The sequence below is a fragment of the Podarcis vaucheri genome, assembly GCF_965113315.1.
Source record: "Podarcis vaucheri genome assembly, chromosome: 2".
In the NCBI taxonomy this organism is placed as follows: domain Eukaryota; kingdom Metazoa; phylum Chordata; class Lepidosauria; order Squamata; family Lacertidae; genus Podarcis; species Podarcis vaucheri.
The window spans coordinates 7,688,682-7,705,194 of record NC_138760.1 but is presented as its reverse complement, the minus strand read 5'-3'; the positions used below and the strand labels follow the sequence as shown (position 1 = coordinate 7,705,194).

Here is a 16,513-nt window from a genome sequence, read left to right as displayed (position 1 = left end):
TGACTGGAAAGGGGATACTTTTCGTTCCCATCAGGGTGCTGGGCTCCACCCAGCCCAGCATTGTGTCTACTTTTATTTTTGTTTCGTTTTTACTTTCTAATACTGAATTCTAAATTTTTGTAACCTGCCCTGAGATCTGCGGGTGAAGGATGGATAATACATCTAACAACAACAACTTTTTAAATCTGATACTAAAATTGGTGGGGTCTTGGGAGAGCCAAAAAAATTGCTGGGAAGAGGGTGGTGGATCAGGCCCCCTCTAGTTGTCCGTATTATACACCAGTGTCAAGATTTAGCAGCAGAGGTCACAATATTACAGCCACAGTGTGGATGGGGAGGAGAGGGAGGCAAGAGGCAATGGTTGGGTGGAGGGGGTTTGGTTTGGTGCCTCCTACAGGCCATGGGCAAGCCGTTGAGATGCCAGGATCACAGGTGCTCTGCTCTCTTTGAATTGCTCTCATGTGCCTTGTCTTTCTCTTTCTTTACTGCAGTGAACCAGTTCAAACATATATCCAAGCAAATCCAGCCTGGTACTGGGCTTCATAGTAAGTACTGGCTTTATCTCAGAAATAAGCTTCATCTCTGTTTACATTCTTATTTAATATATAAGGCAAGTTTAGTTATTTTGTAGGCCCAGTACAAGAGTTATTGATGGACAGGCTGACATAGGAAAACAAAAGCAACCTTAAGAACAAGCTAAAGGGTAGAGTCTGAGCTCCAACCCATAATAATCCTGCTCAAAATGACCCTATCATAGCTGTCAACCGTCCCTTACCTGGCGGGAAAGTCCCTTATCCCAGCGCTGTGTCCCGCTGCTGTCCCTTATTGATGATGTTCCTTAAATTTCCAGGGTTTCAAAGGAAGCAGCTCCTCTCCCTCCCTCCCTCCCTGCTGGCCAGGGAGGAGGGAAGCTCCAACTGTGTTGCTTGGCTGCGTTGCTCACCCAATAAGGAGTCTAAGAACGACTGGGGATGGAACTTGCATGCCTTGTGCTGATCAAATCGGCCGCGTTGCCTGGGGACTTGCCTTTGCTCAGCGCTTCCCGGCGGAGAGGTGACAGTGGTTTTCCTTGCTGCATCCCCTTTGCCGGGTTGCTGTGCTGTGGGAACCACCACTTGAGGCTTCATTTGGCTGCTGGCTGGGCTTTCATTTGGCTCGGAGGGGCTCAGATGTTGAACATACCTGTGCTCTGAAAATCCCTTATTTTGGCTGCTGATCCCTTATTTTCGAGGCTGCTGGTCCCTTATTTTCAAATCTGTAAGTTGACAGCTATGGACCCTATGGCTTCAGTGGCACTGGGAATAGTCATACATCTGGGGCTCACCAGGTGAATGTGATGCTAGGCAGGACAAAATGGAGCTTCATTTCATTTACAAATTCTCTAGAAAACCAAAGACCCGTTCCAAAGGTTTATACTAACTTGTGGATCATTTAATTGGGAACACGTGTTACAGATGTATACTGTTATTAGTTGTGGTGTATGTATGGGACTGTTTTAGGAGGTCTTTGGGGAAATAAAATAAAGAGGAAAAAGAAATAGGCAAACACTTTCAGCCCTTTTTGGCCAAAAGTGGGCAGAGTCAGGGTTGGAGTGTTCATTAAGCCCCACCCCATTTTAGTTGAGCACTGGAGATGAGGAGGAAGGAACCCCCCTAGTGTGCAGTGGGAAAGAGTACAGGGAGACTGAGTCTACGACTGAGTCCCTGGAAGGAAAGAGTTGGGAGACAGCGGACCTACAAGCAGACCCCTGACCTGCTGGTTTGGACCTACAATAAACAATGGTTTATTGAAACCTCAGAAGGCAGAGGGGTTCATTGTTTCCTTCCCTCTCTCCATGATCAGCAAACAATGCAAAATAGCAGAGAAATGCAGGTTCAGTGCTACAAGGGAGATGGTGTAGGTGCACTGGCAGACGAAGGTGGGGCCGGGGGGCGGTCTGCCCCAGGTACCATCCAGGGGGTGCCATCGCAGCCATGGTGCTTGCCAAGCACCCCAGGACACTTGGTGCTTGCCACATACACCCCAACACATGCCACGTCCCCTGGGATGCTCACCACGCCCCCGGGACATGCGCCACACCTTCTGGGATGTAGCTTCACCACTGTGCAGGTGTGCACAGTTAATGCCAGCCTGGCTTTTCTTGACACAGCACTAGAGAAGCAACAGGCAAGGTGTAACCAAGGATGGGTAGTTGGAAAGCACTGAAGAAAAACTCTGGGGGGAGGGACATGTAGCTCAGAAATAAAATTTAGGGTTTACCACCTTAGAACATGAGCATCATACAGGAAAGAGGAGTACCCCCCCTCCTGTGCAACAAGGTTTGGTTTTATTCAATACGCACAATCCATTGAACGTGGCTTTCGCCCACCAAGAACACACGGAACACTGTGGAACGACACTTTCAATTCATTACTTTATTGATGCTTGTGAAAATCTAGAGCTGGACGGAAGCCATATCTTACCTAGGTGCAAATCTGCCCTCTGGGAGTGGAGGGTTGGAGGGAGTTTTAGTTGTTGTTGTTGTTGCTACGCAAATCTGCTTAGGTTTGCAAAATAAATAAAATACGTTTTCATTTAAAAAGAACCAGATTTAAGAGGTGGGGGCATGGCAACTGCAAGTACTTCCACCCCCACTCCATGGCTGTTTTTATTTCCCAGCCTGACCACATGCCTCAGCCTCACTGTTGCAAATGTAAGTGGAACCTGTCTTCTCAGTCACAAGCCATCTCCCCACCAGGCAGAAGGTGACAGTACGGCAAACGGTTTAGGGTTACACTCTACAGCCCTTCACTTAGTGGAAAAATACTTGGAGAAGTTTTCCTCTTGCACAGACTCTCTGAAGGTTGACCTCCTGTTCCCTATTCAATCAGTTGTCTGGAGTCACTAATAATTCTCCACCAGGTTGAACTGGTTGATTGTGTGGACCATTCACCCCCCATCCCATTAAGAAGGGTGTTTTCTGTTTCTCTTGTAGCCCTTAGCCCACTGGGATGTAGGCTGGGGTTCAAGGTGGGACTTGAGAGGCTTGAGCTAAAGTGCTGTCATAGATCCTCTTCTTTCTCCCTGTTAGACCACAGATGGGGAGCCTGTGCTTCTCCAGATGTTGTTGGACTGCAACTCCCATCAACCTCAAGCAGCATGGTCCAATGGTCGGGGTGGGAGGCAGTTGTAGTCCAACATCTGCAAGGGTTCCCCATCCCTGCATTGACCAAACATCAAGAAGGGCCATAGCTCAGTGGTAGAACAAATGGTCCGAAGTCCAAGTTCAATACCCTGGTATAGCCAAGTAAGACTAGGAAAGCTAACGTAAGAAGAGCCATCTTGTTCAGCATCCTATTCTCACAGTGGCCAACCACTGGCAATCTTAATGGCAATCTGCAATCCCACCCCACTTGGTTCATCTCTCTCTCTCTCTCTCTCTCTCTCTCTCCCTCCCTCCCTCCCTCCCTCCCTCCCCCCTCTCTCATTGCAGTGCCGTCTTCTTTATTACCTACCTGATCCTGGCTTGCTGCTCTGGACCCAGGTAAAACCCTACTTCTAGTGCATTTGATAGAGAAAGGGGATTTGGGTTCTCTGTGCACCTCCTTTTCTGTCTTGTTTGTGGGAGAGATCTGTGTCACCTTGGAAATTTGGATATTCTCATATCAGTACAAGCTTTTAGAAGACATCTGAAGGCAGCCCTGTTTAGGGAAGCTTTTAATGTTTAACAGACCGCTGTATTTTAATATTTCATTGGAAGCCACCCAGAGTGGCTAGGGAAACCAGCCAGATGGGCGGGGTATTATTATTATTATTAATAATAATAACAATAGTTTTATTATTATTATTATTAGCTGGTCTTCTAGCTGTCCCTCTGATGTCCCTCTGATCTTCACTCATCCCTTCTCCCCTGGCAGGGGTGGGTGGTGCTGATGTAAGTTTGAGATAATGGCTCATCAGTTTGCCTTGTGGTGCATGTAGTGAACTAGGCATCACTGGCCTGGGTTCTGGTTTTGCATTGCACAGGGAGAACAGACCTTCTTTTCTGAATGAGGCATGCCACAGTGAGGAAAATGCTCTGCTATAGTTATGCATTGGAAGGAAGAGGAAGGGAGGAAGATCTGATTTCCCCCACTGAACATGCCAGTGTTTTTCAGTATATTGATGTCCTTGGGTATTAGTCCCTCCAAATCCCTCTTTCCATCCAGATCCTAGCTGCTTTGCCCTTTTAGCAGATACTATACCCACAAGGGACGCGGGTGGCGCTGTGGTCTAAACCACAGAGGCTAGGGCTTGCCAATCAGAAGGTTGGTGGTTTGAATCCCCACGACGTGGTGAGCTTCGATTGTTCGGTCCCTGCTCCTGCCTACCTAGCAGTTCGAAAGCATGTCAAAGTGCAAGTAGATGAATAGGTACTGCTCCAGCGGTATTTCCATGCACTGCTCTGGTTCGCCAGAAGCGGCTTGGTCATGCTGGCCACATAACCAGGAAGCTGTACGCTGGCTCCCTCGGCCAGTAAAGTAAGATGAGTGCCACAACCTCTGAGTCGTCTGCGACTGGACTTAACTGTCAGGGGTCCTTTACCTTTTTATACTCGCAGCAGCAAAGGAGTGACATTGTTCATTTCCATGCCAAGAAATGCTTGCTTGATATAAACCACACCTCGCAAGCCACTGTTGAAAAGGCACATCTGAAAAGGTGGCAAACTCTTAGTTAAGTTGAATCAGCCAGAGAAGCTTTTGTGCTCCAGAGCATCTCTTGAGCGATAGTTACCCAGTAGAACTGTACACATGTTATTGCCCTGCTGCTCTATCTGCCCTGCTTTAATTATCTGATTATGCAAGATGCTATTGTGCAATTTTCCTTCTAGTGGTTATGCTCTTTGAGTAACGACAGTGTTTTCTTGGCTCCCTTTCACTTAACTCACAGGAGGTACTTCCCATGGAACCTGATCCTCCTGAGCATCTTTGTAAGTAGTCTACCTGGGGCTGTGATTTGTGCTAAGCTAATGGGGATTTTACAGGAGCATCGGACCGCATATTCAACAGGAAGCCGAAGGAAGAATAAGGGCAGAAAAGGAAAGCGTTTATTGATGCAACTCATAGTTAAACTATGGAACACACTCCCACTGGAGGCAGTGATAGACACCAACCTAAATTACTTTAAAAGAGGATTGGACAAATTGGACAAATTCAGGATAAGGCTATCAATGGCTATTAGCCATGATGGCTGTGATCTGCCTCCATATTATGCCTCTGATTGCCAGTTGCTGGAAACCCAATGGAGGGGAAATCTTCTTGTGCTTGATTCCTCCTCGAAGGTTTTCCACAGGCATATGGCTGGCCACTGTGAGAACAAGATGATGCTGCATCAAATGGGCCATTGGCCTGATCCTGCAAGACTCTTCCTATGTTCTCACGTCACGTTCTGTCCATTTCCAGTGGCTGAAAGCCAAAGTCTGAAACCATTGACTCTATGAAGCAGCTTTCGCCGACATGGAACCCTCCAAATGCTTTGAACTCCCAACTCCCATCAGCCCACACCAATGGTCAGGAATGATGGGAGCTGTAGTCCAGCAATATCTTTGGTTGATTAAGCACAAATCCCATCATCCCTGACCACTAACCATGCTTTCTGGGCTGCTGGGAGTTGGAGTCCAACAACACCAGGAAGCCCCCAAATCAGAAAGGTGTAGACCAGGGGTAGTCATCCTTTTTATACCTACCGCCCACTAATGCATCTTTCTTGATGGTAAAATTTCCTTGCCGCCCACCAGTGCTTGATGGAAGGAGGATTCAGCTTGTGCCGTAGAACCCCCTACTGCCCACCTAGAATCCTGAAATGCCCACTAGTGGGCAGTAGGGACCAGGATGACAACCCTGGTGTAGACAAAGGGTACTATAATTTTTTGGGTAAAACAGTGCCTCAGTTAGAGTGCCCAGCAGCAAAAAAGGCTGGGGGTCCTGCACCTTCAAGAGTTGACTAGATTGAAGGATTTTGGCAGCACAGCTTGCCATGCAGGGGTGAGGAAAAAATTGCACCTTCTGAAATTCCCCCTGAAATGCAACTACAGTGGTGCCTCGCAAGACGAAATTAATTCGTTCCGCAAGTTTTTTCTTCTTGCGAGTTTTTCGTCTTGCGAAGCACGGTTTCCCATAGGAATGCATTGAAAATCAATCAATGCGTTCCTATGGAGACCGTCCGGGGACAGAGGGGAAGAGCCGCGCGCCTTCCCCTCTGTCCCCGGACCTGTTTTAAAGCAAGGGAAGGGGCAGCGGGGAGAATTGCTTCTCCCCGTTGCCGCCCCTTGGTTCAAAAGGGGTCTGGGGAGAGAGGGGGGCTGGCAACGGGGAGAAGCGATCTTCTCCCCACCGCCCCTTGCTTCAAAAGAGGTCCGGGGACAGTGGGGAAGATGTGCTGTGCTTCCCCACTATCCCCGGAGCTTGCGGGGCAAGCTTCGTTTTGCGAAGCAAGCCCATAGGGAAATGCGTCTTGCGAAGCGGCTAAGAAAATGAAAAACTCCTTTGTCTAGCAAGTTTTTCGTCTTCCGAGGCATTCGTTTTGCGGGGTACCACTGTATTAAATGAATAGTTCTCTTTGGCTTTTGGCCTGTTTATGACACCACAGAGGAAGAAACTACCTAGTGTAAATCCATCCTTTATGCACTATTATTGCTTGGTGGCTCACAAGTTCTTTGAGTTTGTCCTCAGAAAGGACAAAGAGCATGCGCTTCTGGTGACATCTGGTTGTGCCTCTTTCCCTAACACTCAGCTCCAGCTTCTGAAGTTAACCAAGTGTCTTTCCTTCCACAGACTCTTTCCATGGCCTATCTGACTGGGATGCTCTCCAGGTAGGTTGGTCACAAGAAGAGACTGCATACTTGCCATATTTCTTCTATGTGTGAGATTTCATTCTTTGGCCTCACCCTCCGATGTTTCATTAGAAAGTCAGAGTATGCTTATTTACACACACCCCTCTCTATCCCAAGGGTGGCATGATCCATTTTGCTGCCTGAGGTTCTCATATTGTTTTGGAAAGTGCAAATTTGATAAATTCAGCTTCAAGCATGAACTGAATCATTTTCCCCCTCCATCCCTACTTGTGGCCCAAGTCATGTACATTTGTCATTCCCATTGCTGTAACAATCTCATGCAGAGGTGCATCATGAATTTTCATTGTTTTATTTTTGTCTGATGGCCTGTCAGTGGTACTGGAAGGACAAAACAAAGGCATTAGTTGGTCACAGTATCTAGTAGAGCAATCAACACAATGCAGCAAATAATTCTGCTGTTGCAAATACAAAACAAAAACATAGTATGCCAATTTGGGCTGTTCTTGATTAAGGCTGCAGTCCTAACCCCAATTACCTGAGAGTAAGCACTGAATTAAATAGGACTTTCTTCTTCTGAGTAGTCATGTTTAGGATTAGATTTCAATGGGTGCATTCTTCTTAGTTTTTATCACCACATTTGAAGATGGGGAAGCAATTGCTTTGCTGGGTGCAGGCTAAAGATTCACTTAGCTCAGCTCCATTTGTCCAGCCATGACCAACTTTATTATCATTTATATCTGTGTCTTTGGAAAGTTCACAAGGCAGGTGGGAAGTTGATGTTGGGCATCCCTGTTATGTTATTCCCAGCATGTGGTTCTCAGAGTCCCTGTCCAATAAGATTCCTCTGAGGTCAGCAGCTGTGGCTCAGTGACATAGCACCTGCCTTTGCATGCAGAGGGATGCTAGGATCCCTTATTGGCCTCTCCAGTTAGAAAAGCTTGGGTGCCAGATCTGGGGAAGACCCAAGTCCTTGAATAAGCACCACTGGCTGGCATGTACAAGGCAGGTTTAGATGGACCAATTGTCTGACTTGGTATAAGGTAGCCTCATAACTGCATATGTAGAGGTTGTCAGGAGCTCATCCTACACTCGAGTAGGACCCTGGCAGCAAAACATGCCCAACTGGCATGTTCTCTCTCTCCTGGTCGATCGTTCGGGAGCTTCAAAAGCTTTCTTCAGCCCGAACATCACAGTGACCGATGCCAACAGCTTGCGTAACAGACCTCAGCAACTCAGCATTTTGGCTAATCTACTGTCTGCGGACAGCGCTGGCTCCCGGCCTCTAGAGTGAGATGAGCGCACAACCCTAGAGTCTGTCAAGACTGGCCCATACGGGCAGGGGTACCTTTACCTTTACCTTACTTTAGTTACATATAAACACACACGGAGCACTGCAACATGGCTCCCTCTCTCTCTAGCATCAGACAGCAAAGAGAAAAAACAAAGGAAAATAGTCCCACTTCACAGAACACAGTAACACAAACATTTTGTCTCCATCACTTTCCACTCTGTGGAGTCAAAACACACACCAACATGTGATAGACAAAAACCCCATGACTGCAATCATGGAGCAGGAATTCTAACATCATTATGAGGTATCATTATGAGGCCCTATTCCTCAGAATGCGGAGAATTCAGATATTTTGACAACATCTGTTCCTTGTGCTCCTGAGCAACATAAACAAGTTGGATTCCCTCTTCCTACTTAATGACTTTATCAGAATCCAAAGTTTCGAGTTAGTTTCTAAACCAAATGTGTCCCAGGCTTCTGAGAACTATAGCACATGTCCTTTCCGAAGGCGGATCTCTTAGTCTGGATCTCTAAAACCATTCCATTCCATTTTTCATTTTGCAGCTACTACAACACCAAGTCAGTCCTTCTGTGCCTGGGGATAACAGCTCTGGTATGCCTCTCTGTCACCTTATTCAGCTTCCAAACCAAGGTGAGTGAATGCGTCTTAGTAGGGTTGGGCATCCTAAATTTTGTCACTCCGTTTACAGGTGAAGGAGAAGTTGGGAGGGTCATTCTGGCAATTTTCAGGTGGGTGGGGGCAAAACACGGCAAAAATAAGCTACAGTTACAATTAGTAAGTCCAGAGCCAGGAGCAGGTAGCTTTCATTCCCCACCTCAGATGTATTCCTAGAATAACACCACATGTTAACATAGTATTGTTCAAGGAGACATCTGGATATAAAAAATGGCAGCCACCTGTCACTGTGTAATGTGTATGGGTTGCTCGTGCGTAAGTTGCCGCCTCTCCAGGCTTTGTTGCCTTGCTAAACCTTTCAGTCTGGGCAGCCCTTCACTTCATGGCTGCCTCAGTCGCTAGCAGAATCCGTCAGTGGGCGTTTCTTAAATCTTTTCCAACATAAAAGTTGTTTGGCACCCAGTCTCCTCCTACTCTCTCTGTGCGGAAGTCTTCTGCTCAGGGTGGGCGTGGGTAGCGGAGGACCCGTGCTCCCCCTGCTGGTGTCCGGTGAAGAGTCCTGGAGCCCTCTCGCCGATTTCCCCATCAGCCCCTCTATATCCCTATGGTGTTGCGCTGATTTGCTTCCCCATCTGCGGAGCTGCCTCTCTCCCTGCTGGGCCCTTCTCCAGCATCATTTGAGAGCCTTCCCTCCGCCTCTAGCTCCGATGTCAGTTCCCTGTCACTGGAAGGAGCACCATTGCCATTTCTACGAGGAGAGGGCCACCACCAGCAAGATGCAGCAAAATGAAATGTTTTAAAAGGGTGGTATGGGGGCACCTTCAGCCTCCGAGTTTGCTTATTTGTTCCTTCCTTTCAATCCATTTTTCTATTGCGTTAAGCCTTTTTAGACATTACTGAGGACTGCCTTTTTTCATTCATAATCTGCAAGTCACTCTGGGAATCTTGATGGTTGAAGAACAGAATTTTATGCTGTGATCTATGAGTATAGGGCAGTATGCAACTTAAATCAATCAATCAATCTCCATAAAACACGAACAGCCCATTGAAACTCTGAATTTTCTATAAACTGAAGTGACCGGGGCAAACACCAATATGAGATACATTATGTTCTAATTTGGAAGGGTCTGAGTTTGGATTGTATTGGGACGAGGCTTCCTGAAATCTCTTGAAATCTCCCCAACACGTTCCAAGGTGGATATTGTGGCTCATATAGTCAAAAAGCTAGATGTGATGGAGAGCTTGTCTAAGTCTAAGACAGTGTAAGTGAAGGGATCTCAAGGCATGAGATATAACTTGAGAAGGATGAGCGTCCATCTGCATACAAGATTCAGTAGCAATTGCCTGGCAAAGGCTGTATGTGTTTGGTTATGTGAGTACCTCGTGCCATTGGTTGGGTGCCATTGAATATACTCATTCGGGGTACACAGATATAGTGATGACCTTTTTCTTTCCTCCCACAGTATGATTTCACCTCCTGCCAGGGCGTGCTGTTCGTGATGCTGATGGTGCTGTTTTTTAGCGGGATCATCCTGGCCATTCTGCTTCCTTTCAAATATGTAAGTCTCATCTTGTTTCTACTAGCAAAAATATACGCACATGGGAATGTGTCATTTCACTGGGACAGTGAGGTTCAGGGCCAGAGCACTCAAAATTGCTGAAAACAGGAGTAGTCAACATGTTACCCAACCAGATGATGCTGTACTAGAACTCCCATCATCCCTGACCACTGGCCATGCTAGCTGCGGCTGATGGAAATTATAGCCCAACATCTTCTGGCGAACACCATGTTAGTTACCCCTGGTTTAAAGCTTAATCTACACGGAATCACAGCATTGGGACAGGAGTCAAATGGGCTTTTAAGTCAACCCTCTGCTTGCTACCAGTTCTCTGCTGCCCAACCTAGACTACAAAGCAAAAACAGGAGAAAGTTGCTTGGGCCTGTTTCAAGAAAGTGAAAAGGGATCGGTGAATCTGTCCATTTTGATTTTTCTCTGCTTTTCATTTTTCCAATGTTAAGTTCAGTTCTCCACATTTCTGCATCAGTGTGCAATGAAAAAGAAGAGGAAATCGTGGAAATTCATTGGCATTCTAGCATAAACGCTTCTTAGCATGCACATTTTTGTATGCAGTTTTGCCTTATTCACATGTTTTTTCTAGCCATTGTCTCTACTTTAGTGCATTTTTAACATGTTGTTTTCAGTACTTAGTGTGTTTTATGCACACTAATGGACACATTTTGGGGGTTCCAGATTCAAAGAGGTGTCAGTTTTGAATTTGGGGAAGTGCAAATTAGGCAGGTTTGCTTTAAAATGAAAACCAAAAAGAATTTCTCCTCCATCTGCACATGGGATGGAAAAACCAAATGGTATTCACTGCCTCCCTAAGATAACATGGGCCGTATGAGAAAATATTGCACGAAGGTGCATTATATTAGGCAAAATTGTGAATAAGAATGCATATGAATTTCCATGCAGACAATTTTTTTTTAAAAAAAAACACACCTTAGAACCTGATGCAGACATTGAATAACTGAACTTAAGACTGGGAAAATGAGAAACTAAGAAAAACAAAAATCGACAGATTTATCCATCTCTATTCTTAGGCAAAATTGTGTCTGAGGTGGCTCTGGCCATTCCCCTTTCCTTTTGCAGCCTATGGAATCCCACCTGCAAGACCACTAAGCTAGACTGGCTCAGAAGTCTTCATTTTTGCCCTCACCCTTCTTTTCCAAACAAGCACGTTCCCTCCTGCTAATTTCCTAAACCTTATTTCCATTCCTATTGTGGCGCTGTGGTCTTCATTTCCATTCCTCCCCCCCCCCGACACACACACACAACTGCAAGGTTTGGCACCGGCTTGTGTTTACTGTTCCTGACCAGCAGTTGCTCATGAAGCAAAGACTGATTATGACAGGGAGGAGGAGAAATGGGAAAGAGGGCAAAGATGCCAGAATCTCTCAATCATTCTCCATCAGGGAGTTTTCGTTCTGCAGTTATCACGAGAGCCTGCTAGATATTGACAAAAGAAGGAGTGTTAGCCTGGGTTTTGAAGCCCCCATTAATCACTGCGGACTTGGCTTGTTTGCTTGATTTCCAGGGTGGGCTGGGCTTTCCAGGACCTCAAGTGACTGGAACCATACTGAGTACCTGATTATCTTGCCTTAAAAGAACAATCCGTCCTTTGATCCACACCCTTCCATGATTCAGGCCTGAATAAGCAGAACGTCAACGCGTGTGAGAATGTTGTGCTTTGCAACAGAGAGCCCCAGATTTCTCATCCCTGAAGCAGGTTCTATGTGACACTATGTACTTCTCGATGGCAAACACCAAACAGGTCCATGTTGCTATTTTAATTTGGCATAGTGGTGGGTGGTTATCTAAAACCAGACCCAGGTGAATAAGTGCTTCCATCATCTTCACCAGGTGATATTCAGCGTGTGGCACTGTGGTGTAAATCACTGAGCCTCTTGGGCTTGCAAATTGAAAGTTCGGAGGTTCAAATCCCAGTGATGGGGTGAGCTCCCATTGCTCTGTCCCAGCTCCTGCCTACCTAGCAGTTCAAAAGCACACCAGTGCAAGTAGATAAATAGGTACCACTGCGGCAGGAAGGTAAACAGCGTTTCCATGCGCTCTGGTTTCTATCACTGTGTTCCATTGCACCAGAAGCGGTTAGTCATGCTGGCCACATGACCCGGAAAGCTGTCTGTGGACAAACACGGGCTCCCTTGGCCTGAAAGTGAGATGAGCACCACAACCCCATAGTCGCCTTTGACTGGACTTAACCATCCAGGGGTCCTTTACCTTTATTCAACTAAATAGCTGTGCTTGTACAAGGATTGACACTAGTACAATGGAATTTTTCCACTTCTTTTTCCCCTGCATGTGCCTCACACTATCCCCAAATCTATGGTTGTTATATTTCAAAAAGTAGAAATCTTTTGTGGGGGTTGGGGTGGTCGTTGTTACTACTCAAACACACACTTCCTGGTTCTGTTGGCAAAAACCTGGATATTTTGCTGATTTTTTTGAAATTTTCCCTGGAGACTAATTTTGCTGTTGGACTCCAGGGAAAATCCAGACGTATGGCAACCCTACCCAAATCTGCTCCAGAGGATTAGGGAAAACCCCAAACAGGTTTGTTTGTTTTTTTGAGGTGGGGTGGAATGGAGGGAATGTTCTGTTTTGTGCAAGGAGAAATCCTCATATTGACAGAACATTCTCCTTAGCGCTACATTGAATACAACCCAAGATATTATCAAGCTGGGTAGGAAATGTATAACACATTCCTGTCATACATTTATCTTAAATATTAACAGGGAGTAGAGAATAATGTTTCTATGTAGTTCAAGTTAACCGTTTCTGTCTGTCTTTCTGTGTCTGTCTGTCTCACACACACTCACACACACACACACACACACACACACACAGGCTGCAGTCCTAACGCTCATTTCTTGGGACTAAGTCCCATTGGATTCAGTAGGACTTACTTCAGAGTAGACATGGCTACGATTCTGTTGCTGACACACTACAGGAGTCTCTGCCAAAAAAGAGAGCTTTATTCAGCTTCCAGTTATCATCCAACACCCTTCAAAACATTATCAAGTGATGTTTGGTCCTCAGCCTGTGCTTGGGAGCCTGTTTAATGAAATGAGAACAATGCAAAACTTCTCTTCCTTACACCTTGTTGGTTACTTTTCCATCTTCTTTCTGGAGGCGTCTATTATTATTGTTACTATTTTACTTTGAGCCAACCTGTACCTTGAGCCTCTACTAAGAGAGGGGCCATAGCTTAGTGGTTAGAACATCTGATGCCCATGTAGAAGATCTCTGGTTCAAGACCTGGTGTCTCCAGGAAAGGCTAAAATGGAACCCAATAGAGCTTCTGCCAGCCAGTGCAATCAAAACTGATGGTTTCAGTCATTACAAGGCAGGAGCTTATCCTACACTCAAGTAGGACCCTGGCAGAGACCCATGCCCGACTTGCATGTTCTCTCCCTCCTGGTCGATCGTTCGGGAGCTTCAAAAGCTTTCTTCAGCCCGAACATCACAGCGAGCGATGCCAACAGACATCAGCACACTTTGGGATCCGCAGAGTCTTCACAGTTCGCTTAACAGACCTCACCAACTCAGCATTTTGGCTAATCTACTTTATTTACACATAATCACACACAGAGCACTGCAACATGGCTCCCTCCCTCTCTAGCATCAGACAGCAAAGAGGAAAAACAAAGGACAATAGTCCAACTTCACGAAACACAGTAACACAAACATCCTGTCTCCATCACTTCCTACTCTGTGGAGTCAAAACATACACCGCCATGTGAAAGACAACAATCCCATGACTGCAATCACGGAGCAGGAATTCTAACAGTTCTCAGGTTTCAATACCTGGCATCTTCAGGAAAGGCTGGAAATGGAACCCAGTAGAGCATCTTACTATGTACAAACATCCAGCCATTCATCCTCCCACATGGATTGCAATGTTTACATCCTTCTGTCCTATGAGGCTGACCAATCTCTCTTGCTTCTTTCCATGTAGGTGCCGTGGCTCCAGGCCATTTATGCTGTGCTGGGCGCAATTGTATTTACTATGGTAAGTAAGCTGAGCTCAAGACAATTCTTTCCTTGACTCACTGCAACCAGAAGTGAGAATTCACAGAGGTTAAAATATCAGCTGTGCTTTGCACTTGTAGCCACGCAGAGGATGCAAAAGATGACACTGGGGAGAAAGTGCATCTTTCAAAACCACCACCACCACCACTAATTGAGTCCATATAAAACAATTAAAGGTCTAATGTGTTCAGTTTCTCTTGTTGTGCCCTAGAAGAAGGAATTCATCAACCAAAAGGCATTGGGTCATTTTTTTTTTTTTTTGGTCTCTTAAACTCTTATTACTTTATACAGAACCACCAGCAGCCCAGGTCCATTTTAAGCCTTTGCTCCTTCCTTTGCTCCCTTCGATTTTGTGGGAGAAGGAGGCTCCCCTAACCCCACTCCTTCAAATACACAAAGCTGAGTCTCTCCTTGTATTTCACGAATCTCTGCTTTACACAATCCAATCTGCAATCCATGTGTTCAAGTCTACACTGTTCAGGATTCGGTTATTCAGTTATGATGGGCAAGACACCCACTTATACAGTTATACAGCACCTAGCACCCCTCCCGGGAACTGTAGTTTGTTAAGGGGGTTAGAGATTGCAGTTCTTTGGGAGTAAATTTCAGTTCCCATGATTCTTTGGAAGAAAATCATCTGCATTAAATCTATGCTGTGTCCACAGCCAAGGTCTCCAAGGGGATAGCTTGGTTTTCCCATTCTGAACAGACAAGTGGGTGTCTTTAAACTTTAAACTTAATCGTGTTCATGCAGCCCTTGCTATTGCTGCCTCACCATCAGAGTGTGGGCGTGGAAAGATAGGGACAGATAAATCTGTCAATTTTGCTTTTTCTGAGGTCCTCATGTTTCCAATCTTCGGTTTGTATGTTACTTTCATTATTAGACACATATTTTTTTTTTTTGCACCATTTCCCTGAATATACTTTTTTTTTTTAAAAAAAGGATTGCATCAGCTGAGAGTGTTGTTTATCTCTTGCTATCTTTGCTCTCTCCCTTTTCACAGCTAATTGTCCTCAGGGCTTGAGGGGGGCAATTGGCCACTATATAAGTTAAGAAGCAGAGATAAGCAATGGGCTCGGCCTACATCCCCTTGGGCTTGCATAGCATTCCCTGCAGCCTTTTCCGCCAGTCTCCCAGGGAGCTGCAGGAGTCTCAGAGTCTGACGCCTGTGCTATATATATATATATGCGTGTGCATGAGAATGTATTCATTTTATACAACATCTGTGAATGTAGCCAGGCTCTAACTATATGGTGGAAGCTGGTAAGAGGCGACAGCCATCCATCAGTGAGGGGAAACTCAAAGAGATTCTAGCAAGTAGGGACATTTGGTCTGGTGCACAAGGGCACCAGTGCCTGCACCTGAAGTTGGCAAGGCTGGCCATCTATTGAGGGCACAGGGGCTTGGAAAGGCTCATCACTGATCCTGTCAAGCCCACCACCATTCGGACCCTCCCCACTACCAGAGCTGTAGCACAGCATGGCTGCTTACCTCTGCCACCGTCACCAGCAACTCCTCATCTTGCCTCCCTTCTTTGCCGCAGACATATGTATCTCACAGCAAGGTAATAATAATAATAATAATAATAATAATAATAATAATAATAATAATAATAATTTATTATTTATACCCCGCCCATCTGGCTGGGCTTCCCAAGCCACTCTGGGCAGCTTCCAATAAAATATTAAAATACCGTAATACATCAAACATTAAAAGCTTCCCTAAACAGGGTTGCCTTCAGATGTCTTCTAAAGGTTTGGTAGTTATTTTTCTCTTTGACATCTGATGAGAGGGCGTTCCACAGGGCGGGTACCACTACCAAGAAGGCCCTCTGCCTGGTTCCCTGTAATTTCGCTTCTCGCAGTGAGGGAACCGCCAGGTCCTCGGCACTGGACCTCAGTGTCTGGGCCGAACGATGGGGGTGGAGACCCTCCTTCAGGTGTACTGGGTTGAGGCTGTTTAGGGCCTTAAAGGTCAGCACCTTTAAACTTTGGTAGACTGAATGGTGCAACTGCATGTACCTGTGTGTTAAAACTAATCATGTGGTTCTTCTTGCTTGAGCTGCAGCATGAAGTCTTAGCGTATATCCTCAGAACATTGCTGCATGTCTCTTCCCACGTTAGAAATGTGTCCCATCAATGAAACTGTGTGCCACCTT

General features: G+C 45.9%; 2 protein-coding genes across 3 annotated transcripts in view; one reads left to right on the top strand and one right to left on the bottom strand.

The window, feature by feature from the left end:
* The window catches only part of FAIM2 (Fas apoptotic inhibitory molecule 2), a 43,254-nt gene that overhangs the window by 20,287 nt on the left and 6,454 nt on the right, over positions 1-16,513 (top strand). For both annotated transcript variants that reach the window (XM_082206311.1, XM_082206312.1), the window contains 7 exons: positions 492-545; positions 3,473-3,523; positions 4,909-4,948; positions 6,792-6,829; positions 8,667-8,754; positions 10,203-10,298; positions 14,281-14,334. In XM_082206311.1, the coding sequence (XP_082062437.1) occupies positions 492-545; positions 3,473-3,523; positions 4,909-4,948; positions 6,792-6,829; positions 8,667-8,754; positions 10,203-10,298; positions 14,281-14,334 (421 nt within the window). The remainder of the gene's footprint in view (positions 1-491; positions 546-3,472; positions 3,524-4,908; positions 4,949-6,791; positions 6,830-8,666; positions 8,755-10,202; positions 10,299-14,280; positions 14,335-16,513) is intronic.
* Positions 3,426-16,513, bottom strand: part of LOC309522235 (uncharacterized protein) — a 120,872-nt gene continuing 107,784 nt past the window's right edge. The window contains exon 10 of the transcript XR_014214990.1: positions 3,426-3,443. The gene's annotated coding sequence lies outside the window, so the exon portion shown is untranslated. The remainder of the gene's footprint in view (positions 3,444-16,513) is intronic.